The sequence below is a fragment of the Molothrus aeneus genome, chromosome 4 (assembly GCF_037042795.1).
Source record: "Molothrus aeneus isolate 106 chromosome 4, BPBGC_Maene_1.0, whole genome shotgun sequence".
Lineage (NCBI taxonomy): Eukaryota > Metazoa > Chordata > Aves > Passeriformes > Icteridae > Molothrus > Molothrus aeneus.
In genome coordinates this window covers 17,121,312-17,145,719 of record NC_089649.1, presented here as the reverse complement: position 1 = coordinate 17,145,719, position 24,408 = coordinate 17,121,312, and the positions used below count along the sequence as shown (strand labels likewise).

The window sequence follows — 24,408 nt, the reverse complement described above, 5'->3', positions numbered from 1 at the left end:
TGGGTCGGCCTACATGCTCCTGAGTACTAATTATAAGCTCAAGGGGATAAAACCCTTGCAAATTCTGTTTCCTACTTGCTAGGGAAAGCAGAGTTGAGTTTTAATACTAATTCATGAGGAAGCGTGCCAGTGAAAACATTGACCAAATGCAGGGGTGACATTAATTCCTCTGGAGTTGTTGTGGGCCCGTTTTGTAGAGCAGCTAACTACAGAACAGCTGCATTTCACCCACAAGTGGAAGGACTGGGGGAAAAAGCCCTGCTAGAATTACACAGTTTCCATGCCAAGCTCCAGAGACCATGCTGGAGCAGTCCCAGCCCCCCTGATTGCCAAGGGTGCCACTGACCCCCCTCACCTCAGAGTGCCAGCCAGACCAAGCTGCCCTGACACTCAAGAAGCCTGAGCTCTGAAAGAACTGCACTGACAGTCAAACTCACGGCTCACTTACTGGCAGGCATTTAAAGATACAAAGTTATCTGATGTCACTGCCAGAAATACCTCCTGTGGAAAGCATTTGTCCCCCAGTAATGCCTGCACAGTGATGCCAGCCCTGGTAAGCAGCCCTAGACAAAACAGCCAACTCTGAGGGACACATTAGCAATAGTATCATATAGCTGCCTTAAAGTCAAATAGGTTAACTGCATAGATGATTACTCACAAGTAGACTGTTTGTGAAGACAGCATATGTTAAGGTCACTAGGTCTTCTGAGCTGTGTCACTTGACTGTCACCTCAGCAACTTGCAAAGGCTTGTGGCTCAGATAGTAAAACTTCAAACTATTTCAGACACAAAAAACAATAAACCTCAAACCAAAGCATCATCCTGTTCTATACTGATATGCACATCGGGCTTGGCTCCAGAAGTTAAGACTCCAATAGTCAAGCACAATCCATTAATGATTGCCTCCAAGTTTGAAAAGGAGAGAATAATCTAAATCAGACAGTGGGAAAACCACCTCACTCTGTAATTATAAGTAGTTTTAAATAATTTGCTTTTGGTTTCCATTTGTACATGTTTTTCCCAAGAAGAAAGGTCATTCTTAGCATCTTTTAACAGTATGATCATAAAATACTTAAATATAATCTAAGTAGTTTTATAGTTCATCAGTTACGTGCATTCTTTATCCTTACCATTTGGTTATGTTACAAAGTGGTAAGTGCTTATTAAATACCTATATCTAGCTGAAAGCATAATTATATTAAAATACATGGAGTCAGGCTTTTAAACAGCATTTTGAGTCCAAACGAACCACTGCAAGTCAGAAGAAAAAGAAATACATTACATCTAGTCTGGAATCAGAAACTGAGAAGTGAAAAGGAAAGACACATTACTCACAGTTACTGTATGAACAACTTATGACAATCACATAGGAAGATTTTGCAATTATCAGGTAATTTTAAACTTAGCTTCCATTATTGTATTCAGGCTAGTGTGCTCAACAACAGCAAAGAAGAACCATAACACAACCCACTGGCTCCATTTCTTTACTGCAGGTTGGACATGACTGGAATAGATACTTGATAGGCAACATTGAAAATTTCATCCTGGCTATAGGAGAGGCTGCTGTCAGGCAACTTCAACATCCCTGCAGATTTTTATTTCTTGGTATCTAGCCAGGATTTCTCAACAGTTCAGCTGTTTATTTTTTACTAATGCTTTTATACAGTTTCCCTTTTTCCAGCTCCCCTACTAAAGCGATTACCAACAGTAAAAACGTGCCAACCTCTTTTAAGATCCTAACAGCCTTGAGATTGTCAAGAAAGGGTAGCAAATAGTTTTAACTATTTAAACCCTTGAAAGTTTCCTTCACTTCAGCAGCTATGTTTTGAATACTGAATAATACACAAGCTCTAACTACAACCCCTTGAAAACATGCATCGCTATGTGTTTTCTCAAAGCCTGAAGGAAAAAAACAATCTAGACTAAGCAAGCGTTTAAGCTTCAGACTAGGAAACCCAGGAAATATACTAGGTTCAGATTACTAAACAGATAATTTTAGCAAAAAAAAAAAAAGGCCATACAATTAAATAAAAGTTCACTGAAAAATTCATATAATGAAGATTTGTAAACACAGCTAGCTCAGAATACCCAACTAGCCAAACACCTTACAAAAAAGTTAGAGACTAAAGCATACTGTCAGCAAAGTCCTGGACCAGCAACTCTGAAAAGTAAGGAGAAGGCAGAGGAACAGTAAGGAGAAGGAGAGGAACAAACTCTCAGCTTGAACAAACCACCTGTGATCATCTTACTCATAAAACAGATTGCTGTTCTTGATATTCAGGAAGAAATATATATATATGATGGTGTAAAGGATAAAGAGGATTTGTAAGGAAGAGGATAAAGAAGATCAGGATTGTAGGCAAAAATACAGAATGGTGTTTGACAGGCATCTGTGAATTTTGATCTTTTTTCTCCATCACTAGCATGTCACAGCAAAATCTCTAAGAAACTCTGTTAAAAGTATTGAGATCAATCATATCAACACCTTTGTTGATAAAATACCAGAACAGCCACACTAAACAGGGAAAATTAAAACATCAATATAATTAAGCACAGTGATCTACAAAGAAGTAAATAAAATGCAAGACATAAAAATGTCTTGTACTTTACAATAACTGCATTTTATTACATGCAGAAACATCTCCATTTCACTAAGAACAGTCAACCTTCCTGCCTGCAACCATGAGCAGTTTGAGTTGGGTGACAGGTTACAAAACCACCAGCAAGGCTATGTATGTACTGCAAGCAAAACACACGCTTATAAATTCAGATTATTCAGAAACAAGGCTGCTGAGACCAGCTTTACACCAACTCCTGGGAAGGTGATGCACGTTAGCAAGGCCATGACAACAGAGCAGAGGGCCAAGGCACTCATCACCACTTGTGGCTGCTGGCCTGGTGATGTTCAGCCATGGGAGCACTCTGGTATAACCTGACAGATCTAGGAACACTGGCCAGACCTGGCAATGCTCATTTTTCAACCAAATTCCCAAGTGTCACTTTCACCAGAAAATAAGGAAACCAAATCAGTAAAAGCTTTTAAATGAACACCTCTTGAAGTACAAAACAAACCCACAGCACCCAAAATCAAAAGCCTCATAAATGCGATACATCTAATGTACCCCTGAAGCAGCAGGGATTCTCTTGGGACCAGTAGGAAAATGCTAAGTGAAACTAAGTATCATTGCCAGATACAGCAGTATCTGTTAGCACTTCTTTAAAGCTGGGACAGATACACTTGAGAGTAGCACCCTTAAGAGCCAGCAAGAGAAAATATTTGTAATTTCTGAGCTAAACCCATGCAAAACCCCTTAGAACAGAAGTATGAAGAAGAACAATGAAGTATGAACAAAGAACATTCTTGAACAATGCCCTCAAGAAAGGGGAAAATGAGGCTGAAAACCTGAGTCAGATGAATGGCAGAAAAGTAAGAGTGGACAACCTAACAAATAATTGTTCACTGCAAGTACAGTGGATTCTAATGAAAACATGTGCCAACACCATCTCTTCTTTTTCCAATCAAGGTGCAGCAGAGGACCTCCAGCAGGCTATGGCTCACATATGAAGATATTAAAACTCAAAAATCCCACATTACATGGTTACATTCATAAAATTGGCCTATTTAAACCTTAACTAGCAAAGGTTTAAAAACACAATATATTTCGTTCCTAAGTCCATTCATTAGCACTAAGGCAAGAACATGAGGAAAAGGAAAATACAGAAGGGATCCTTGATGATATAAGTGAGAAGCATGACATGCTGCCAACCACATTTTAGTTGCTTTTCAAATTTTTCAGCTTCTGCTTATCTGCTCTCTCCAATCCTGGCAGATATTTAAACTCCTGAAGGCTGCTGAGCTGAAGAAATCCGATTTTTTGGGACCTTAATACTTAGAGATTAAGCAATTTGAAATGCCCAGCCCTCAAGTGCCAGTGCCCAGCCCTTTCTGCCAGGGCAGGGACAGGTAGCAGACCTATCTGCAAAAGGTGTGCCCAGGTGTTGGATCTCCTGCAGCAGGTGGTAGGAAAGAGGTTGGATGGCTGGTTCCAAGCACAGCCCACAGCCAAAGAGCCAAAAACTCCCCCACCATCACACCCAGAAGGGACAGGGGAAATAATGCTGAAGAATGGAGGCTTCCAACAGCAAGGACTGGCAGGAGGAAGAGACTTCTCCCAGAGGCTGAGGTGCCCCTGCCAAACTGCTTCACTGCTCTGCAGACTGAAGAGGAAACACCCATCACAGCAGGGAAGATGCTGGAGCTAAGGCAGCCCCGGGTACCCCCTCTACCACCAGCAGGGGTTTGGGAGCTCAGACCATGGGAGACACTTCAGAAACCTGGTCTGTGAGGGACTGGGGGTCCATCTGACAGAGAAAAGAAAGAGATCTTCATTCAAAGGCTTGTCTGGATGGTGAGGAGGGTTTTAAACTAAAGGTGTCAGAAGAGGGAAGCCAAGGGCTGTGATCTGGAGCAGTCTCTGGTTGGAGGTGTGTAGCCAGCAGTGTTCTCCAAGGGGTCAGTACTGGGCCTGCTCCTGCTGAACTTGTTAAATGATCTGGATGAAGGGACAGAGTGCATCCTCAGCAAGTTTGTGGATGATTCAAAACTGGGAGGTGTGGCTAATACACCAAGAGGTTGTGCTACAATTCAGTGAGACTTGGACAGAGGGGAACCTAATGAAATTCATCAAGAGTAAGTGCAGGGTCCTACACCTGGTGAGGAATAATCCCACACACCAGTAGAGGCTGGGGGCTGACCTGCTGGAAAGCAGCTCTGCGGAGGAAGACCCAGGAGTTCCAGGGGAGAAGTTCCATGCAAGCCAGCAGAGTGTGCCCCTCTGGTCAAGAAGGCCAATGGTGTCCTGGGTGAGTCAGGAATAGTGGGGTCACTATCTAGAGGTGCAGCACTGGGAGGCTGCAGAGTGCCCTTTTCTGCAGAAACGCACCTAGACACAAACATGCAGCCTGCCCTAGGTTCTCTTAGACTAAATGATCTCCAGAGGTCCCTCCCAACCCCAACCATTCCCTGATTCTGTGAGCAGCCGGAAGCTGCAACAATTTAAGTACAATCCAGTGGAAACACTGTATTGCAGTAGCAATTCATTCACCCACTCTTCTTCCTCTTCCTAATCTTCCAGCTTTTGGGATGGAGCGGAATAAAAGCATGTTGCAATTATTCAACCATGGAACAGTTACTAAGCTCTCCATGCTGCTATAATTAACAGATAATACTACAAAATATCGACAAGGACACTTAAAACAAAATGAGCACCCAGTCCTGCCCAAAAAACCCAATACACAGAGGAAGAAAAAGATAATGTTCTTTGCAGACATGCTGTAAAGAAAAAAAAAAGGTTTTCAAAAATATTCATGTCTTACTGTCTTCAAAACAGACAAGTTTTACACAACTGCATCTTCTTCCTTCACCACAACAGCTGCTACAAATATACTTTAAGACTCAGCTATTTTGTGACCTATAGCTGTTTTCTTCACATCAAAACTATTTCTCACATAGAAGGAATCTCAGCATGCTACCACAGAAATTCAATTATACACCAAGTACAAAAGCAATTTTTACAATTAAACTACCAAGGACCTTAGAAAGAGTACATAACCAAAAATCCCCATGAGTCAGAGCCTTTCAGGCAAAATGGAAAGTGAAAAGAAAAAGGACAAAAGCTTTAACTAAGTTTTCAATAAAAGCAGCATGTCATACAAATTGCAAATGGTTGAATTGTGTTACATGTACAAGTGAGTGCATTGCTTCCTAGAAAACTAGCTTTTTAAAACACTGGGATATCTAGTTCTGGATTGGACAACTCCCTTTCCATCACAAGGAAATACTACATTGCCCAAAGGTACTACCTATTACAAAAGAAGATTATTAAGGAAGAACATTCCAGCTGTTGAGAGGTACTGAGCAGTATTACTGAACAAAACACAACAAAACCCCAAGCACTCACTCAGAGTCATTAGTTAAAGTCTTAAACACTTGCTGCTTGTTTACCACACACCTCACTCAAGCAACTTTCCAGGAAAGTACTGGAAATAACATTCCATGCAGCAGAATACTTCAAAGCAGTTCAGATTGCCTTCTGTAATGGGAAACAATGTTCTACTTTCAAGCAGATCTTTAGGCAAACTAAAAATAAAATAGAAACTAGAAATAAGAACATTCCCCTTCACCTTTCCCTTGGTTTGCATGGCAGTTTTAGTCATCTTCAAAACATGCCATAGCACAAAAGCTGAAACACAGAACTGCACAGGTGCTACGACCACTAAATACGTTCTCAAGGTGTTCACTACAGTGAACAATCCAAATTCTGGGTTTGTGGATTCTAGGGCCCTTTACATTTAATCAAGTGCTTCTAATCTTATGTTCCATACAAACTTTGGGGTGAGATTAAAAGTAGAAAACCTTAAAATAACTTCAAGCAATTTCATTTTTTGCCATGTTTAGTAGGTCAATAGTAAGGCATTATGAATCTAAAGTTACATTGAATAAACATGTAGTGAACTTAGCTTGACTGATAATAAACCAAAAACCAAGCAAACCTGAAATGCGAGGAGTACTTATCACTAGGCCCAAAAAAAAGCAGATTTTTGTCTTCTATATACAGCTTGAAATAAAGGTCTTGCTTTCTAAACTCCAGACACCCCCTGAATGTGAGGCTACAGAAGAATTCAGAAGACACAGCAATATCACACCAAGAACACTCTAAACAACAAGTGCGAAAACTACCACCATAGGCTTGATATCGAGTTCCCCACAGACTTTTAGCAGGTGTTATCACATTGCACACCCTCAAGATCTGGCCTGCTGCCAGCAATTTCAGCAAGAGTACATTTCAGAGCTGTATTTATGAACAAGAGTTCATCACAACAGAATCGTAAACTACCAGATTTACTGAGACTTCTGGCTGGGAAGCACAATGATGGTCCAAGTGCATCTCACCTACACTACACTAGCACTGCCCAGTTAGGTACAATACCTGAAGTCCATTCTAACTGAAACACCCCTCCCCCACATGACACCGATGTCAGTGAAGTATTTAATTTCAAAAAAATATGCTAAAATGGCACAGAAAATTCTGTCCTAAAAGCTCAATTCCTTATGTGTCTTATGCAATCACAATCCTTTTCAAAGTTAGAACACCACAGAGATGAAAACCAGAGGAAAGCCTTAAGATAAAAAAGTGCCATGCTTTAAAGGTAGTGCTGTCAAGATATGAACAGCAGTGAAAGCTGCTATGGCCACTACTGCTTTTTAAACTTATCTAGGGTGGCTTTCTTCATTTTTTGACTCAAGTAGAGCATTAAAACAAAAATACAGATAGCCTGAACAGTTACTTTGCAGTGATTTGCAGGAAAACATGCTTCTAGCTGCAATCTCAGCAGTTCTACCAGCTTTAAACATGTCAACACTCCACAAGAATATATTCATTTGCAGAAGGGCTGAGCTGAAGATAAATAGCTCACCTGCAGGAAACCAGGACCGAATTCAGATCCCCTCGTTCAAAAAAACCACTATTAACACCTCCTTCCCACTTCAGTCTCTAGATAAAGCACCTCTTTATTCCTTTTGGGAAAACTTACTTAAAGAACTACAACTGTGCAATAGCTGACTGACCTTTGTGGAATTAAATTCCACATTAAGATTTTGAGTTGAGATCAATTCAACAGGAGAAACAGGAATTTCTGTGACATCTTCATCCCTGCTCCATTACCACGTGGGTCACTTCAAATGCAGGCTGCTCAGATCTCTGAAGTCTCACGTGTTGTAACATAACAAGTTGAAGAGCTTCTGAAACACAAACTCATAAGTTTCATTAGCTGCAGCTAAGAAAACCAACAGCTTTGGATAAGCACTTCAACAACCCCCAAAAACTTACAGACAGGACTAGGCAGAAAGAAACATTTCAGTGACTAGGACTACACTGTATCTCTTACAGCCTTGGTTTCAATATGCTGAAAGTGGCACGGCAAGATTTCAACACTGTATCTCACTCTATCCCTGGAGAAGCTTTATTCCACACAACATGCCAAGGCCAGTTAGGAAGAAGAGTTCTTTGGATGCACTCTCCATGCTGCTCACTGGGAAGTCTATTCCAGTGCCCCATCACTCTCTGGGGGAGGAACCCTTTCCTAATACCCAACCTAAACAAGCAGCAGACCTTGAGAAAAGCCCCAAATCTGTCCTTACAGGATACCCTTCCAAATTTGATTTTCATGCCAGACACGCTCAGCCACTTGTTGGACAAGTCACCACTACACTGTCTGAGTTGATACAGATCCGGAATGTTCATCTCCTTCTCAGAATTCCTAAGTGAAGGAACAACAGTATGCAAAGCCATAACTGTATTTTTTCCATGGAAAAAGTTGCTTGGCTTTTTTTTATTCAGCAAGATCTCTTTATTATATCTAAAACCAATTTGTGTATACAAAAAGAAGCTTTTGCCTTTTTTTTTTTTTGACAGCTTTTGTCAGTTCATAATTTTGAGGACTGGAGATGAACAGTGATTAACATATGACAGGACACTGGAGCTGACCTGCAGCCTGGCAGGTTCTCTGTGTGACTCAGCTGCCCTAGTTCATCACTGCACAGTGAACAGCACCACACACCCACAAAGAGCTGGACACACCTGAACCAGAGGCTGTCACTCTGTAAATTCTCCCACAATCCAGCTCAGGACACACACCCTAACAGCTTTGTGTCAAACTGTAAAGTCCACTGAAACCAAGCCAGCAACAGAAACAGAAGTTGAAAACAACTATGGGATGTCTTTCGGCCAAATTCTATAACAGCTGCATTTATCAATGTCATAAAGAATTTTTGTTAAGAATCCAGGACATCCAACTTGTCAAAATCTTTTATTCAACCTATTTCTTTTTGCTGACATAACAGCAAAACTCACCTTCCTGTTCAACAAAGAATGAACTCTTATTTTTCCCAGTCGTTCCAGTAGTGATGGTAAAAACTCACAAGTAGCCTCTCTCTTGCCTATTTTCAGCTTCTCTCCCGGGGAAATGCACTTTTTTGTTTTGTCCACAAGAAACAGGAGTGACAAACTTTGCCAATATCATTGAGTGCAAAACTGACTACAGCCTTGCTGGTCATTGCAGTGTAGCCAGTTCACAGCACTGGCACCAAAACTAATCTCTGCAAATGGAAAAACACCCACTGGTCATTTAACAGTCCAGGCATTCTCCCAGCAAAGAGAAAACTTATTTTAAGGAAAGATCAGTGCATAACAGCACAAGGTTTATAGTTCCCAGAGATTCTTGACTGCTTACTAGTGCAAAGGATTTAGAACACCTACCTATGCAAAGTTGAATCAAGTCACACTTTAGAAAGTGAAGGTTACTTGTTTGCCTAAGTTGATTTCAAGGGGAAAACAAATAAATCTTAGAGAAACAAATCCTTTTATTGGGTCATTTTATAAGCAAAACAAACTAAAGAACAGGCTAGGTAATCTCCTTATTTGCTGTGTCCTCTCATCCCTTTTTGACAAATACAAACAAGCACATTAACTATTCTAGGCAACTGAAATTCACAAAGAACAACACAAAAAAAATAGGAAATGCAGTTCTTAAGAAACTATTGACACCAGATATGCTTTCATTCATTTGTTAGAAAAGCCTCCACAGAAGTATATGTCTAATCAAGACTCACCCTGCTCTGCTGGTAAATGAAAGAGCACAACTGCATGTAGGTGATCTTGCTGTACTACATTTCTCCTAATTAAATGCTGTTCTTCAATTTTGCTATTTTTTCCAATAATAGGGAAAATAGTGTCATTCATTTTAGGCATTCCCCATTTTCTTACTCTCTGACACTCTATGTTTTATCTCTAAAACTGAAAAGTTTGTTTTGTCATAAAGCAAAGAATTATAAAATCACTCAGCACTGTGTTTGTTCAACAGAGAGGCTTTTGTTTAAGCTTACTGAGCGAGAGATGCTTTAACAAAATGCGTGTCATGAAACCAGAAAAAGATGAATTCATGAGGAAGCTATGATTAACAAGGGTAAGTGGAAAAATTAATCATCTAAGACTGCAAACTCACCATGTTTGCATATGTAATAGCAGAGTGAAAGCAAATAGCTTTAACACAGTAACAAAATAGGTATGTGGAACACAGACAAAATAATTTCCATTCTCTTTCCCAATCTCCACATAAGACAAGTCATGGAGGCAGTTTGTCTGCATGCTTCCCAGAGGATCATGGCTCTAGGCTGACCAAATACAATACCAATGGCAAACCATGGCAAGGAAAAACCTCAACCTCACTCCTTATCAAATGCTGAATACATAATCAGAGTAAGTATCCAGTCTTTTTTCCAACAGTTACAAGGAATACTTAAGAAAATACCAGGTGTTCTTCTACCACAAATTAACCATCTATAGTCACAAAAGAGTTCCCAAGGCAACCACAATTCCCTCAACCAACGCACACCATTCCCTTCCCCTTACTCTACTTTCTGCTAAGTGACTGCTCGCTGCCTGAGACACCACACAAACAACTGTGTGCAGCAGATCAGAAGAATGGGCAAGGTACACAAATTAGCAACTCCTACGTGTTTAAACTGACACTTCTCAAGTGATATGTACATGAGAATTTTATATTACACAGTTGAGGGTTCTGGGTTTGTTCCATTTTTTTTTCCATGGGAAGATGGCTTAAGTTCATGTTTTTACTGCCATGGTTACTATAGAGGTGCTAGCTGATTTCTTTTTAAGACTGGACAGAGAAAAAACCCAACAAACCAACTTGTCCACATACCAGTTACTAAGAGATTCTTCTTCCCTTGGCAAGTTCTGAGTAACGTATGCTTCCATTATAATTTTAAAAGGAAAAGCAAAAGCTAAAAAACCTTACATGTCAATGAACTGATTTATACACTAATGAAACAAGCACTTGCTACAACTTCCTAGGATTTAGTGTGAGCAATATCCTAGCAATACTTTTATTGCATGCTTATTTCAAACAGCAGCATTTGTGACTCTCTGTACATGAGCAGCAGCATTACTTTCCCTATATTTCAATTCCCTGTGTGTATTAATCCAGAACTACTGCTAAAGGTCTCCTGTCCACCTTTGGCATCTGCCTTTTTGCTTCCATCCAGTTTCCCTCCTTGTGCTGGCAAACGTCTGTGTAACTGCAAGGGCAGCCCAGATGAATGAGCCAGGCAGGAGCAAAGCCATCCAAAACCAACTGTAGGTTGTCACAAACCATTTTCTCCATGCCACTGACACTGGTGTCCAACCCAGGAAGAAAACTAATCCACAAAGTAGTAAACAAATTCTGGTGAGTCAGCGTGCTGAGACAGCTCTGTTCAAAGTCTATGAGCACCAGAGCAGCACCAAGGGATCACACCTGAAAGACTTTTCACAGGAACAATAGTTTCACCCAAGGAAGACTGCTTGAGTCTGTACCAGAAACTGCTCTTACTCCAAAGGAACAGAAACCCCAAAACAGTCACTCCCTAGAGATGGGGATTCAGTATGTACCAGGAACTCACACAACAGATCAAAGCAGAGCCCAACACTAAGGGCATATCCCTCATGAGGGCAGCAACACATCCAATAGCAGAAGGATGCTTCTGAAGGGGAGTGATGCCCAAATTAAGGAACTACCAACCTACATCCAGATCTAGAACATGGGAATCTCTCACTTCATGTAGCTTTGCACCTCATGACTAATCAAGGGATTATTCTGTTAGTCTCCCTCTTTCTTGTACAAGAACATTCTTTTCCAGACTTCTAATGTTGTCAGGTGAGCAAGCCTAGTCACAGCCTAGCATGTACTGAAAGCCACATGCTGCTTATCAGCTTTCTGAGCAACTGAGGAAACCAAGCTATTCAAATATAAGGCCTGGCAAAATACAAACCTTCGAAACAAGAATTCAAGAAACATTTTCCATTTCTCTTTGGAAGCTCTTGAAACTACGAATAATAATTAAAAACCTGAAGAATCCTGAGTTTATCTCCTAGGTACTTGCTATGAAGGTGCCCACCACACCCTGGCACTGCTGTGGTGCACAACCTCTGCAGGACATCAGGATGTGCTTCTCACAGCAGGTGAGCACTACCTCTACAGCACCTATAGAGAACAAAAGCACAGTCACACCAAGTGACAGATAAGGAACCACACTTTGTTGCTGAAGCAGAAACCAAAACACAAACATAACCCCCCCAATCTACCTTAGTTCCCCCTGAAAACATTTTTCAAACAAGTGTAAGGGAAAATAACCTGAGGGGGGTCTGATAGTTTTTCCAAATCTAAAATGAAAGAGACTGTAGCATATGAGATAACAACATCTCTAAGGTTGAATTCTGACATCACTCTTCTTATGCACCTGTGGTTAGCAGCTACTTCACCTGAAAGCATTTAAAACTTCTCAAGAATTCTGACAGAACTGTTCAGAGCATTCAGTTACAAATGATCTTAGTGTGGACATCAAAGTATAAGCAAACCAAATATCAGCAGATAGTTCTTGATATGTAAACTGAACAAGCAGCCTTGCATAACAAACTGCTGAAGCTTACCCCATCACAACGAGCATGAAGTACTTTTTTATCCCATTATGGAGGCTGAGCTGGGTTTTCAAACACATTCTCCAAGCCAGCCTACAAGATGGTTTGGCCTACAGAGCAATACAACCACACCTCTCTCTCTAGGTTGGTGCAACTCAGTACAAGGCATGCAGCTCAGTGACAGATATCTAAGCTGGATGTCTTGACAAATAATAATTTAAAGAGAAAAAAAGAAAGACAAGTCTAACGCATTTTATTTTACAAAAAGATTACACTGCCAGAAGAAATACATTCAGCTGATAACCCACTACTCTTCTTGCCTCCAAAAAGCCAAAAGCTATTGTGAAGATGATAACCACACACTCAATGATTCAATAACCTGCTATTGCCAGTTTCATGTAAACATTGCAAAGAACACTTCAAATGATTTCTCTATATTCAGTATTTCCTACAGTAACTGTAATAAATTTCAAGGAACTGTTCAGAAGGATGAAACTAATGAAAGGTGATTTAAGTATCTATCCTTTCCTCACCTGACATCTTAAGTCTGAGAGCTTTCCTCCTGATTACAGTATATTCCAGTAGACAGTTTCATGTGCTCTCAATGCCACAGGACTTTCCAGAACCCAAATCCTCAATATCAAGCATTACATAATTAGTACATTACCTACTTCAAAGTTAAGGCCACAAATAATTAAAACATTCTGATATACCTCATAAAAGCAAGATGGTGACAAGAAAAGCTGGGACTGTCCCAAAAGATGGTCTGGCTACATTCACAGAATTGTTAAGTTGGAAAGGCACCCCTGGAAATGATCCAGTCCTATTTCCCTGACAAGACAAGGCCACTTGGAGCAGGTGACACAGGACCGTGGTCAGGTGGGGTTCAAATGTCTCCAGAGAGGGAGACTCCACAACCTCCCAGGGCAGCCTGTTCCAGTGCTCTGCCACCCTCAACATAAAGCTCTTCCTCGAGCTGAGGTGAAACTTCTTGTATTTTTGCTTATGGCCATTTATCCATATCCTGTTGCTCAGCACGACCAAAAACTCTGCTACCATCCTCTTGGCACCCATTTCTGAGATATTTATATGCATTAATGACAGCAGTCTTCTATTCTCTAGACTAAACAAGCCCAGCTCCCACAGTCTCTCTTCGTACAAGAGATGCTGCAAACCCCTCATCATCTTCGTGGCCTCCGCTGGACCCTCTCCAGGAGCTCCGTGTTTTTCTCGTACCGCAGAGGCCAGAAGCGAACACATTCCCTGGGGGCTGTCCCCAGCCGGGCAGCGCCCGCTCAGGCCACAGGTGTGCCCTGGCACGGGCTGAGCTGAGCAAGCACCGCACCCGCTCCGCGGGCACAGTCGGAGCGAGCATCCCGCTGACACCGCCGCGGCCGTGCCCCGCCGGCTCCCCGGGAGCGACCCGCTCTTCCCGACCGGCGCATGCCGCCGAGCAGCCCGGGCCCCGGAGCCGCCCGACTCGCTATCCCCGGGCCGGCCAGCCGGGCCCCGACAGCCCCGGGCCCGGCGCGCCGAGCCCCGGCGGCCGCCAGCCCGGCGCGGTGCGGCCAACGCAGCCGCTCCCCCCGCGCCCCCGGGGCCGGCTCTCACCTGGCGGGGGCGGCCCGGGCCCGTCAGCGCCGCCGGCCGCCGCCGTATTTCGAAAGATCCGCCATTTTCATCCCGTCACCGCCGCTCCCGCCCCCGCCGCACCTGCCCCCGCCGCCCCGCCCCGGCACCGCCCCCGAGCCGCGAACCCCAACTCCTTCCGCACCGGCGGCTCCCGCGCAGACCCCGCTCCGAGGGGGAGCCTGGCCACGCCGCGGGGCCGCCGTGACCCCGCCGCCCCGCCACGGCTCCAGGCGCAGCTGACCCCAGCGAGCGGCGGGGCGGGGACGGGACGCGCCGGGCGGGCACCCCCGCGGCGGAGGGGCGGCCGGGACCGACTGTCCGCGCTATCCCAGGGAGGCCGGTGGGGCCAGCCAGGAGCCCGGCCCACCGCGGGGAGAGCGCCCGGCGAGGCCGGGCCTGTTCTTTCCCGGCGGGAGGCGGCTGTCAGCCGTGCCCGCGCCTCCTTCCCTGTCCTCTCGCCGCCGCTTTCCCGCCCCTCGCACTCACCGGGCGGGCGGGCGCTCTTCTCCTTCCTCCGCTAGCAATGCCTCTGGCCGGTGCCGGCGCCCCCCGGTGCCGCTCCCGGCGGCCGCGGCGGCGGCGGCCGCGCCCGCGCCGATCCCGCCGCCGCGTTTGTTCAAAATCACGCGCCCCGCGCCATTCCCCCGCCGCATCCCATAATACCGCGCCGCCCTGGCAACCGCCGGCGCAGCGCCCCACGCTTCCGGGACCGCCCCGCCCCGCCGTCCGCTTCCGGGGCCGCGCGCGGGCACCACCCGCGGAGGAGGCGGTGGCGGCCCGGCCGTATCCCACTCGCGGTGTAATTCCCGTGGGATAACCCCGTGGGATATCTCCCCCCACCTTCCCAAACCGCGCGCGGGGCCGGCCCGCCCGCGCTTCCCCCCCCACTCCGCGGCCTGCCCGCGCTCCCTGTCACGTGACACGCATCCCCCCCCCCCCCCCCCCCCCCCCCTCCCGCCGGCGCGCGCGGCTCCATGGTGGGAGGAGGTGGCTCCCAAGATGGCGGCGGGCGCGGTGAGGCAGGACCTGGCGCAGCTGATGAACTCCAGCGGCTCCCACAAGGACCTGGCCGGAAAGTGAGTTGTTGGGCGCCGCCGCCGCCGCCTCCTCTCGTTGGGGCGAGGGGTGCGAGCCGCCCGCGGGGTGAGGGGTGGGGGGGCGCCGTGCGCTGCGCGGGTGGGTCGTGCCCAGCGGCCGCGTTTGTTCGAATAAAAAGGAGACAGAAAGGTTTCACCTCATGGCTGTGTAGTTTTTTCTTTCACGGGCAGGTCTGCTCAGCCCCCTCAGGGCTCGGCTGCTGCTCCTGGGTGTGCTACAGCGAGAGGCCGGGGGTTTGTTTTCCTCTGCTGCCATGGATGTACCAGCGACTCTCTTGTTATTGTTGACAGTTATTGCCATTTTATTATTGCCATTTTATTATTGCCATTTTATTACTGCCATTTTATTACTGCCATTGTCATTAGGTGCGTGTTTTGGGCGGCAGCCCTTAGGGGTTGAGCTTCTCGTGGCGCGATGTGTCACAGAGGCTTTCACTCGAGAGAGTCCAGGCAGATGCGGATCTGTCGCCTGGAATTCTTTGGCTCCCTGTCCAGTTGCCTGTGTTCTAGCGGGGCGGTGTCACTTTTAGGGTTTTCGTGTGAAACCTTGGAAATTTTCCCTTCAAAGTGTGGCTTCCACGTGGATGTAGTACTTCATCAGTGTCAAACACACTGAGGAAAATTTCATTGGCTTGCTGAAACAAGAAAAGAGAACTTGCAATTTTTTTTCACTTGAAAACACATGGAGTACACCTGTGTTGCTGTCAAGTGGCTGTAACATAATATTTATCACAACACTATTTCTCACTCACATTGAATGTGGCATTTTGAATGTTTGACTGCCTTGATTAATCTGAATCTATGAGAAATACAGTTTTCATTACTTTTTCTATGTGCTATCCTGGGCATTTGATTATTTTTTAAAATTATTATTTAATTATTATTTTATTATTTTAAACTTCCAAAATTGCACGTATGTTCTTAGATAACAAAATAATTGAGCTCTGTTATCTGAGAATCTAGTCCTGGGATTTAAGAAGAGCCAGGTACCAATTCCAGGTGAATGTTTATGACACTTGGGAACAAACTGGAGAATTGCCACCTCAAGGGATAGAAAATATGAGCAAAAATAGGGCTCTGACACAGAAAGTATACAAAGAGGCAGAAGTTCTTTGTGAAAAAATGTGTGATTTTCAACCTTTTTAAAATCTATTTGTGGACAGGTACCGTCAAATATTGGAAAAGGCCATTCAGCTGTCGGGTGTGGAACAGCTTGAAGCTCTCAAAGCTTTTGTAGAAGCAAGTAAGTGCATAAGTGGTGTAAGTGGTTGTACAGTGAGTGAAGGCCAGAGGTGAGTGTACAGTGAGTGAAGGCCAGAGGTGAGTTGTACAGTGAGTGAAGCCCAGTGGGGCTGTGTATTTGTTAGTTCTATGTGAGACTGTGTAAATGCAATATGTTTTGTCCTGTTGGAGCTCAGACACAACAGGAAGAGGAGCCCTCATGAGCACATTCAGAAGTGAAGAGGGAATGGATTTGTAAGCTTTGTGGTTATTACAGCTTTCCAACCTGTCAGCAGTGGAAGGTGAAAACAAAGCTGTCTCTGTTGAGTGCTGAAGTTGGTACTGGATGTCAAGTGGTATTTAAACTGACAGCCTCCTTCTTCACCCATTTGTGAAATTGCCAAGAAATTGTTAGGTTTTTTTGTTTGTTTGTTTGTTTTGTGTGTGTGTGTGTGTTGCACTGGGTGTTTGGAACATCTCTGTAAATTATATCTCCTATAATGTTTTTAAAGTAGAGAATAAGCTTAGTGAGATTTAGCCCAAACAGGTACTTTGTCCAAGATATTTCAGCAACTGAGAACTATAAATCAAGGTGAAAAATTCATTTATCTGACAGGGGTTAGAACTCTGGTGACCTCTAGTGTAAACAGTTTCTGAAAGAATTGGAAAACCCACCTTTATAAAAAAAGGAAAAAAAATCCCCTTCATTTGCATAGTTTAAAAAATTTAAATATTCAAATTTAATGTAAAAGCAAATTATCACCTGTAGTGAAGGCACTGAAAAATACTGCATCCATTCTGTGTTTTTCTTCTGTGCACCTCTGAACCAGTGGTGAATGAGAATGTCAGTCTGGTGATCTCACGGCAGCTGCTGACAGATTTCTGTACACATCTTCCAAGTCTCCCTGACAGCACAGCCAAAGAAATTTACCACTTCACCTTGGAAAAGATACAGCCCAGAGTTATTTCATTTGAAGAACAGGTGAGAGATCAATGGTGAGACAGATTTTGGCTTGTGGCTTTGGCTTTAGTTTTTCCCCTCCTTGTCTGCTGACTATTTCAAACCTTTCAAAAAGCTGCTCGAAACAAATATTTCTTCTTAGAGTCCAGTTTTTCAGTCCTGTACATGGAAAACCTGAGCTAAATGCAGAGAGCACTTAGGACTGTGCAAAGATTACAGACTGTCACTTCATCATGATGATGGACATGTAATTCCTCTGCTTCCAGTAATTGGCTTGTTCCAGTGAAACAATCCTTGAGCTGCTGGAGGTGTCTGGAGAGATAGGCTGCTACTCACTGTATTGCCTTTTAGCCAAGTAGTAAAACAGACAGGTGGTGTGAAGGGCATGCACCTTGAAAAATAGCATTGTTTCAAATGAAATAAATTTTCTCTGTGTGTTTATTTTAGCCATAATAATTTTACCAGGAAAAAATATTTTTTTGTTACTCTGCTTAACTACTAAATATGCTGCTCTGCTTTTTCAGTTCAATTCTGTGTTTTGTTGTACAAATGCACAGTATCATCTGCTTCTCTTAGAGAAGCTGTTTATATAAAAATCCCTTAGGATCTAGTATTGCAGTAGAAAGTCAAGGCAGTTTCTGCCATGATTTTTATTTGCTTCTCTTTATTTTTTTAACAGCTTTTACTCTGAGCTAAACAGGCTTGCATGTATGTCATCATGATTATGCATAAATTAAATCAAATACATCAGATGATTTCTTTTTTTTTACCCGCACTTCCAGTTAAAAACCCAGGTTGTAAGCACTGATACTTTACCTGCTGACAGCTGCTCTCCAAAGCAGAAGTTTCTCATGAGGATCTAATCACAGATCACCTCATTCCTACCTCACAGGCATGATATGAGATGTAACTGCAAGAAATGGCTTGTGACTCTTGGTGCTCCAGTTCTTGCAAGATTTCTTTCATCTTTTTAAAAGCTCTATAAATGATGGCTACTTTTGCTGTTGATTTTATTGTCCTTCAGGTGGCTTCAATAAGGCAACATCTTGCATCAATCTATGAGAAAGAAGAAGACTGGAGAAACGCAGCACAAGTGTTGGTGGGGATCCCTTTGGAAACAGGGCAAAAGTATGTGACACCCAGTTCTGTGGTGTTAGCTGTACTTGCTCTCTCTGTACTGAACTAGACCAGCAAGTGAGAATTTTGGGGTTTGCTGCACCAGAAGTTACCCACTATTAATTAGTCTAATTGATAAACTAGTCTTTTTAATAGTATTTTGCAGAATTGTTTCTAAGGGTATTGGAAGGTTGCAGTTTTTCCACGTGTCCACCTTCTCAGTTTAAAATGAAGACATAGTTTGTAACTGGATTTGGATATTAACAAATGCAGTTGGGGATTTTTTTTTGTGTGCTTGTGAGGTGGGGTTTGTTTTAGTTTGGTTTGTTTGGGTTTTTTAGGTGTAGAACCCTTGCAGTTAGTTTTCTCTGGCAGTCCTTCCCCCTTTCTCATTGTGCACATAGAAGGAATTGCTGTAGGTTTTGCTTACTTAGCACCTATTTGTTGCATTGCAAGGTTGATTCTTAAGTGTCTCACCACTGGTGGCAAACTTCCAGTCCACAAAAACCAGATTATGAGAGTGTACATTTGTGTCTTGTGGGCAGCATTATTTCAGCTGGTGTTTGCAGGAGCCAGTTCTGTATTGGCATTTATCTCAAATTTCCTTACTCTGTACAGAAAGCACTAATTTGGCAGTAGGGAAGAAGAAAGCAGGGTAAAGCAAATGATGCCAAGTACTTAAGAATCATAACAAATGTTAAAGCAGCTAAGAACAAAGGTAGTTCTGGAGCAACTCTGAGCACTTGCTTTTTTCTTTCCTCTACAGGCAGTACAATGTAGATTATAAACTTGAGACCTACCTGAAAATTGCCAGGCTGTATCTGGAGGATGATGACCCAGTTCAAGCAGAAGCTTACATCAACCGAGCTTCCCTGCTTCAGAATGAATCAACTAATGAACAGTTGCAAATCCATTATAAGGTTGTCTAACCTGCTTTATTACTTTCTCTTTCTAAAGGGAGACATTTCCACATTAAGATGTTTTAATGCAGTGCCATTAAAACTTTCATCATGAGGAAGAAAAACAAAGGGAAAAGCTGCATGGTTTTGGGAGCTTGAGAGACACATCTCAGCAGTTATTAAACAAGTCATTCCTTACCATTTGGAGATAAGTGTGTAATGGTTCCTTAAATGCCAGCTTTACTGATGGAAAATAAATGTAGGCTAAAAAGCATCTGAAATATTGTTGGAAATATTGCCTCCACCTTTGTCTATACATCTAAGCAAGGGAAAAAATTGCATCCAATATTAGAGACGGTAGTAGTCCTCCCACGCCCCAGTAATTCAAGAAGTTCCATACATAAAAGTAGCTTAAAGTCCTAAGTAGTAAATTAACTGCTGACATTCCTGCTTTTTTGTGGGCTTACTGTGTACATAGTTCATACACAAATTTCTCAAACCATTGTAGTAAGTGATGAGCAGTGATGACTAAGTGCAACAGAATTGGTCAAGCGTGGTGGTGGTGTTTAAAATTCTGTGACAGAAGCAGATATGCCACAAGCAGTAACTCAGCATCTGGTGGTTTTTGTTTGTTGGGTTTCCCTTTCCTTTTTTCCTCATCCCATGTTACATTTTGAAGTGTGCACTCGGTTGAAAGTGTAAATATTTTCTGTGAATCTTAGAAAAGCACAAAGAAATGAAGAAATATCAGGTGGTGTTCCCGTGCTGAAAGGGAAAAGCAAATACTTGAAACATAAATTGCTATCTAAGTGGTAGCTGTCAGTGTCAGTAGTGAAGGGGAAACTCACACAAGTGCAGTATCAGCTGTACAATATTTCAGTTACTTAGGCTCAATACTTGGCTTTTCAATATTTGCAGTGTTTAACATGTGAGCAGTGGTGGGAAATGTCCTTTCAATTGATTTCCCTGATACTTCAGCAAGGACCTGTCAAGTCAAGCTAATTCTTTGAAGGCACACATTTCCCTAGGAAGCAGAAGAGCAATGTTTATGGAAGCTATCACTTGGCAGTGTGCAGTTTTTACACACCTGTATTCTGCAGCCACCTCTGCTGCTTTTCTTTTGCTGAGCTATGCTTCCTTTCTAGGTTTGCTATGCTCGGGTGCTGGACTACAGAAGGAAGTTCATTGAGGCTGCCCAGAGGTACAATGAGCTGTCCTACAAGAGCATAGTCCATGAGACTGAGCGCCTGGAGGCACTGAAACACGCACTGCATTGTACTATTTTGGCATCAGCAGGTAAAATAACACCTTACCTTTCTGTGTAAAAACTATTTCCCCTGGGGCAAGTCAGCCTGTGTATTACTTGTATTACTGAGATTTGGTGAGGAATCCAAAGTTGTAAACACTATGCCAGAATTAAGTGTTAGCAGACTGTTAGCTCAGAGTTGGATTAGTTCAGTGTCTTTGCCTTTGAACTGGACACAACCAAATTCCTTCTTCAGTAGAGCTTTGTTGGCTGTTATTTGCACGCATTGGGGAAAAAAGGTGACTTCCTGCTGTTTACCTCCAAGTACTCAGTGTTTTGGTGAGAATTATGAGAATTATAATTCAGTTATGAGAATTCCTCTTGACTTTCCTAGGACAACAGCGTTCCCGCATGCTTGCTACTCTCTTCAAGGATGAAAGATGCCAGCAGCTTGCAGCCTATGGGATCTTGGAGAAAATGTATCTGGACAGAATTATCCGTGGAAATCAACTGCAAGAGTTTGCAGCCATGCTAATGCCTCACCAGAAAGCGACTACAGCTGATGGTACGCACTTCTCTAAAACCTTGTAATGCTAGGTGTTCATCCATGGGAGTTAGACCTCCCAAATCAGTCAAGAAGGGTCATGGAAAAGAATTTATTACTGTTATATCATCATTTAAGAAATCTTTTTCAGCATGTATAGTTAGATAGTAAAGCTTCTTAGATATAGTTCATCTTTCTGATTTGCCATTAAGGTTTTGAAATACTTGTCTGGAAGATAACTTGTCACATTTTCTTTCCATGTCCACGTACAGTCCTCTTCACTGAAAACTTCCCAGTGTTTCTAACGGAGTCTCTGTCCTCCTGAGATTCTCAGGCACTGTTAAGAGTAGGGTGCCTAGAAACCCATGACAGGCATGCAGCCATAAATGGTCTGTACTGATGATACACTTATTGGAACTGCTTCCTGACATAGTGAGGGGATGGGTTGGACCTCACACACCTCTCCACTGACGTGACACTAAGTCCTGAACATCTGAACAGTCAGAAAAAATGTCAAGTAATGACTTAACTGATATCCTAAACACACTGGCCTCAGTTTTCTAGACTGGAAGAATATAAAAATGGAAAAATACATAAGCATGAAATACCTCTGAATCAGGAAAACCTTCCTAGTGAAAAATAATTGTTGATTAAGGAAAAAGAAGTAACCATGTACTTGCAGAAGTGAAAACTGGGTTAAAGGTACTTGCTAGCAATATGCTGCATTCCTTCCCTTGGTGACTTTGTTGTTTATTTATAACCTGTACTGTTTGTCCTTAAAGAATGCAGGTTAGCTGGTATTTAATAATGTGTTTATCTTCAGCTCGAGGTTAAGGGGCAAATGGGTTTTATTGTTGAAAACTGTTCAGTCAAGGGGAGAGACGTCAGATAAGGATTTATCACAAGCAGAGTAAGAGAGAGGTTAATTGTACCCCTAAGAGCCATAATGAACAATAAGAAAACCCCCAATGGTCTTCCCATTTGTCAGGCTAGGATCACAGGAGGTCAAACTCCCTCAATTCAGACAGTAAGTCTTATAGCAAGGGCTCCACTTGCTTACTCTAGAAATGAAATAAAGGGTTTATCTGTTTTAAAATCAGCCATGTGCCATCCATTTGTTTCTGTCTGCTGTCTCTGCACAGCTTAACAGGGATGTAAGGAAGATGCATCTGGACCTTCTGCACATGTAACACTTCAGGAAAAAAAAGCATTTTTTCATTTGCTCTACTGTATAAACCCATCTTTCAATCTTACAGTAATGTTTTGGGGTTTTTTCCCTCATCTAACCCTAAAGGTTCCAGTATTCTGGACAGAGCTGTTATTGAGCACAACTTACTATCTGCAAGCAAACTTTACAACAACATTACCTTTGAAGAGCTTGGAGCATTACTAGAGATCCCTGCAGCCAAGGTATCCATTGCCTACCTTTTTTTTTTTTTTAAACAAGGCGTATGAATGGCATGAGAAAACATCTGTGATAAATATTAGTAAAATTAGTTAAGTATTAGGGAATAATTAAACATTCCATGTTACGAGGAAGGTTAAGTGTCCAGCACATCTTATGAGAGTGGGAGTTGCACAATGTGGAATGAGCAACAGTGGAGTTAGATGCCACTGACAGTTTGTCTAATCATTTAATGAGTGCTGTCTGTAGGTTCCTTCCCCCCTGTGTGTGGACCTGGTTAAAAACCCATAAGACTGTTAAGTGTGAATAATTTGGAACTCCTCTGAGAATGGACTAAGTTTCTGACATCTTTCCTTGTTCTAGGCAGAGAAGATCGCTTCTCAGATGATAACTGAGGGTCGCATGAATGGATTTATTGATCAGATTGATGGAATTGTTCACTTTGAGAGTAAGTGCAGCCACAGTATAATTTATTTTTTTAGCACCTCTCAGAGTGAGCTTTTTGAGGTGGTCCCTGCCAGGATAAGGAAATGAACTTTCTTAATAATCCCTTCTGCCTGAAGTGAGCTTGCTCATCCTGCTGCAGCCAGGAGGTGGCAGAGTTGGCCATAAAGGACAACCTTGATACTTCACCCACTCCCTGCAGAGGGCTTTGCCCCTTACCCACAGGAAAGAGTGAATTTATTCCATTGGTCTCCTTCTAGGAACAGGTTTACTGGGAAGTTCTCAGTTCCAATCTCCTTCAACACAAGATTTAGGCTTGTAACAGGCAGCCAAATAATTGCAGCCTTTGAGTACAGAAGTGATCCTGGTGTCACTGCAAGGAAGGCTTCCTCTGTGAGCTAGGTGAGGGCAGTGGCAAAAGGAAAGGTTGCAGTTGACAAGGCAAGGGAATTGCTAAGACTTACTTTGTTGACTATTAGTTGTTTTTTCTTTTCTTTTCAGCCCGTGAAGCTTTGCCAACTTGGGACAAGCAGATTCAGTCCCTGTGTTTCCAGGTGAACAACCTGCTGGAGAAGATCAGTCAGACAGCCCCGGAGTGGACAGCACAGGCCATGGAGGCACAGATGGCTCAGTGACCGTGCCCCGCTGTCACCTGCCTGCTGTGCCGGCAGGGGGAGCTGAGCAGGACTGGGAAACAAACACAACGCTGTCCTCACTTCCCCATCTTCTGCTTTCACTATGGCTTAGGACACAGCTAGCTGATCCCATGTTTGGTGTGACAGGCTCCCAGTTCTCTGAGCTTAGCTCGATGCTCTTGCTGCCTCTGCCTTGCACTCTGCTCTGTGGTTTTCATTTTAAAGAAGCTGTAATGTCTGCAGCAAGCTTTGGGTTTGGTTTATTTAATTTTATTTTTTTTCCACTGTATTGCTATAGCTTTGTAGCCCATTACTTCCTATGGTGCGTGTTCTGCTGTGAAAATAGAGGCACCATGTTTCTTTTAGTTGTAATTATTCTAATAAAGGCTGAGATAAGCCACTTGGTTTAAGTGTTGTAAGGACTTGTGGTTTTGGTTTTTTGGTTTTGTTTTCATATTTTTCTTAAACAGTAACTTGAAATAAAATAGATTTTTGTAATTGCATTTTCAGCTCCTGAAAATGTTAAATGAAAATCCTTTTTTTTTTTTCCTTTCTTTGCTTATGAAATGCAAGTCAAGGTGTCATGTCAAAAGCAGGACTCACTTGAAATGCTTATGCACAGCAATGAAGCATGAAAGTGCCCCTTCTGATGTTTATCAGTCTGGAGTCAGGCAC

At 43.1% G+C, this 24,408-nt stretch overlaps 2 protein-coding genes across 4 annotated transcripts in view; one reads left to right on the top strand and one right to left on the bottom strand.

Moving 5' to 3' along the window:
• The window catches only part of LIN54 (lin-54 DREAM MuvB core complex component), a 39,914-nt gene extending 25,184 nt beyond the window's left edge, over window positions 1-14,730 (bottom strand). For 2 of the 3 annotated variants that reach the window (XM_066548004.1, XM_066548006.1), the window contains exon 1: window positions 14,652-14,730. The gene's annotated coding sequence lies outside the window, so the exon portion shown is untranslated. Of the gene's footprint in view, window positions 1-7,627; window positions 7,716-14,651 lie in introns of those variants that run through there. The other variant, XM_066548005.1, reaches the window with a different exon arrangement.
• A 396-nt stretch (window positions 14,731-15,126) lies between these two features.
• On the top strand, window positions 15,127-24,152 carry COPS4 (COP9 signalosome subunit 4). The gene is made up of 10 exons (XM_066548003.1): window positions 15,127-15,241; window positions 16,426-16,505; window positions 17,314-17,465; window positions 18,469-18,572; window positions 19,327-19,480; window positions 20,605-20,755; window positions 21,100-21,270; window positions 22,544-22,659; window positions 23,018-23,102; window positions 23,600-24,152. The coding sequence occupies exons 1-10, from the start codon at window positions 15,165-15,167 to the stop codon at window positions 23,731-23,733; spliced, it is 1,224 nt and encodes a 407-aa protein (XP_066404100.1). The 5' UTR covers window positions 15,127-15,164; the 3' UTR covers window positions 23,734-24,152.
• Window positions 24,153-24,408: the final 256 nt, after the last annotated feature.

Excerpts from the sequence above, each read along its gene's own strand:
- COPS4 (XM_066548003.1), top strand. The coding sequence starts at position 15,165 with ATGGCGGCGGGCGCGGTGAGGCAGGACCTGGCGCAGCTGATGAACTCC. Across the intron at positions 16,506-17,313 it reads CAAAGCTTTTGTAGAAGCAA|TGGTGAATGAGAATGTCAGT; the intron begins GTAAGTGCATAA and ends CCTCTGAACCAG. Across the intron at positions 17,466-18,468 it reads TTATTTCATTTGAAGAACAG|GTGGCTTCAATAAGGCAACA; the intron begins GTGAGAGATCAA and ends ATTGTCCTTCAG.